This window comes from Etheostoma spectabile, chromosome 14, assembly GCF_008692095.1.
Source record: "Etheostoma spectabile isolate EspeVRDwgs_2016 chromosome 14, UIUC_Espe_1.0, whole genome shotgun sequence".
Lineage (NCBI taxonomy): Eukaryota > Metazoa > Chordata > Actinopteri > Perciformes > Percidae > Etheostoma > Etheostoma spectabile.
The window spans coordinates 6,725,996-6,729,181 of record NC_045746.1 but is presented as its reverse complement, the minus strand read 5'-3'; the positions used below and the strand labels follow the sequence as shown (position 1 = coordinate 6,729,181).

The following is a 3,186-nucleotide window of genomic DNA, read 5'->3' as shown; positions in this document are numbered from 1 at the left end:
AAAAAGTCACAGCTATTTTAATTTTCAAGCTTTGGAAGCATTGGAATTAAAACATACAGTGATGTTAAACCACTAGACAATTAGTTTTTTTTCTCTATGTACAGTAGCATAAAGCTCCTTTGTCTCAAGAATGGTTTGAAAAAGTAAAAGTAACTCTGGTATGGTTTGGTAAGTACCCTAGAATACCACATAAAAATATAAATAATACAAAAGATGTACAAACAGTAACTAACAACAACAAAGACTCAATTCCCTACATGATTTTGTCCATTGTTTCTGGTATTATTATTTATAGCACTGCTATTTGGGCAGAGTTATTAGCACAACACCTGAAAAGCAGTGTTGTTACTCTCGAATCCTCACCACGAGGCCTCTCAGGTGCTGAGAGCAAATCACTCCGCCCAAGTAGCAGTGCTTCGCCTTCTGTGGAGAATAGTTCCCAGTATGAATATGGTTAGAAGATGGCTGTGTCTCATGTGACCTTGTTATTTGCCCTCGCTGTGACTTTACAAATCACAACATTTAAATAGGAACATGTTGGCATTATTTTGTCACTTATTGGGACCAGTAGGCTAGTTTGAGCCGGTTACCTCCAGCATCTGTGCTAAGCTAGGCTAGCAGTGGGTGCGTTAAACAGAGTTAGAGTGCAGATTCACCTGGCCGTGCGGCGCTTTTGTCTCACCGCGCTCTACTTTGTTCCTATGGGTGACGCCAAGCGACTTTAACGCGCCCACAAAGCCTCCCGGGAAGGCGGCGCTGCAAAAGCTGGCCGATGCCCATCTTCATGCAAATGAATCTTTTAAACGCACCGCGACTATCCAATAAAAGTAGACAAAAATCTTTCAAACTGAGCGTTGTTGTTCTGAAATGAAGACAGATTCAGCAACTGCATGGCCTATTTCTCGCTTACAATGTTTTCAGAAAATTTCGGGGAACTATTTTTGTAAAATATGAGATTGTATTCAGTCCGAGCCACCATGACAGTGGTTTGAAATTCTCGAGCAGCCGGACCCGCGTGACACATTGGTCCAATAGCTGCCGGTCAGGGGCGTGGAGCTTCAATCACGGATGTATTACGTTGCAACGCCACGCTTCAGTCGTGTTGCAAAAATGCACAGAGATGGAGATGTATGGACTTATCTAACTCTGGGGGATATGGTGAATAAGCTAAAGTCTCAATAAGTTGGCGTGTTCCTTTAACTATTATTAATAAAAGTTAAACACAAAAAAAGGATCAGGACTAATCTGGATATAATAATAAGGGATGGTTGACTGGTATATTTTTTGTCACTCGACAAATACAATTGCTAACATTAATATCATGACTAATATGGCCTAAACTATTGAATTTAGGACTAAGTTGTAGCTAATAACCAGAAAATGACTTTTTAAATCTAAAATGTAACTTGGATATAACATATTACTTCATGTTGCTTTTTTACAAGAGTGGGTATTAATTGCATAATTTTACTTCTTCAACTAAAAAGCAGTGCAGGTATTTTTGCACACTGTTGTTAGACTGTCACGCTTTATTCATGGTGTTTTTTTGCTTGAGCTTTCATTTCCTGTATCTTTCTAAATGTCTCTATATGTTAAAAATGTAAATGTGATTCACTAGAAATGGATGCAGCCAGGTTTATTCTGGAATCCTTTGAGGTGGGACACTGTTTTATCACTTCCCTATCACTTATCACTAATTATCGGAATTAGTAACCTTTTATTTTTTTCCCAGCTTGAGAGCTCTCTTAATTCTCATTGTGTGACATTGTAAAGCTAAAAGGCTGTAATCACTGAGTGGTAACCACGGCGCACCAGAACCACTGTCAACGGTTATTTATCCTAAGGAATTAGTAAACTGTCCAGCACTTTCCACCCAAAAAGTGGGTGAGGTCCTTTAGGGAGACGCATCTCATTAAGCAGGAAAAAGCGCCGACTCTTACTCTGCCAGTTCACAGGTTGGATTACTTTGCTGTTTCTCTGTCAGTAAAGGTGCTAAAGAAGAAAAATCGACTGTCATCCTCCAAGACACGGTGCTCCGTTATCAGACAGTAGAAGCCAGAATCTCAATTCATCCTGAGGGCTGTGAGCAAGCCGGTCCTACGTTTCTTTTCATCACCTCCCTTCTTCTCTGTCTCTCTGTCCCCTCTTTATTCACCCTCCTCCATCCTTCCCTGGCCCTGTTCCTTTTTCACTCTGTCAAAGGTGTTTTTACCCCCTGGTATGCCTACACAGGAGTCCATTAACTTGAGACCCGAGTGTTTGTTTCAGAGAACGTTGTTTTTCTCTCCTGCTGTAGTTCCTGGCGGCATCGCTCCAGAGTCCCTGACCTTCACCCCGCTTGATGACATGATCTTCCTCAAGTGGGAGGAGCCCGTAGAGCCCAACGGTCTCCTCACGCAGTACGAGGTAGGATACCTTGTTGAGCACGCATAAACAAATCCAAAACCAAACTGCAACATTCTCATCACAGACTTAGGCTACATTTACGTTGCTAGGTTTTGTTTTTTTTAAGCAGAGTTTTTTGGTCAGAAGTGTTTTCAAAAGGCTCCTGTTTAGGGGCTCTGAAACGCCAAAGCAGGACGAATGAGAGCAGAAGATATTTGTTTTTAATCCAAAACGTAGCAGTGTGAATGTAGCCTTAATCATGTACAAAAATCCACAATCATACTCGAACCTTCTCATCACACACTCAGACCATTTTCATAAATGGACATTTCAACCTCTCTGGTTTCAAAAATCAAATCGTTTTCAAACAGCTGTCAGTTTCAGAAAAGTGTTAATTTACACGTACCTGTGTGTGTGTATATATGCCGTCAATGAAAGGCTCGTTTTTAGAAAGACTTCAGAGGCGAATTCTCTGTTTGTGTGTACACAAAGGGCACAAACAAAGGGAAATGTCTGTTTGTCAAAATAACCATGTTCATGTAAAAAGGGCTTCATAGTGCGTTCCATTTACCTCGAAAGCCGGAGCTGGGAATGACCTCAAAGCTAAGTTGACCACATACCATTAAAACAGGTCCGATGTGGCCGGGTTGGTCAGTGGGTAGAGCGGGTGCACGTATACTTGGAGGTTTATGCCTCGATGCAGAGGTCCAGGGTTTGAATCCGACCTGGAACAATTTTGTGCATGTCTTCCCTCTGTCGTCCCTTTCTCACCTAGCTGTCCTATCTATATAAGCCCCCCCC

General features: G+C 41.7%; 1 protein-coding gene across 9 annotated transcripts in view; it reads left to right on the top strand.

Moving 5' to 3' along the window:
* Positions 1-3,186, top strand: part of LOC116702075 (receptor-type tyrosine-protein phosphatase U) — a 221,250-nt gene that overhangs the window by 141,121 nt on the left and 76,943 nt on the right. For all 9 annotated transcript variants that reach the window (XM_032536175.1, XM_032536172.1, XM_032536173.1 and 6 more), the window contains exon 9: positions 2,297-2,406. In XM_032536175.1, the coding sequence (XP_032392066.1) occupies positions 2,297-2,406 (110 nt within the window). The remainder of the gene's footprint in view (positions 1-2,296; positions 2,407-3,186) is intronic.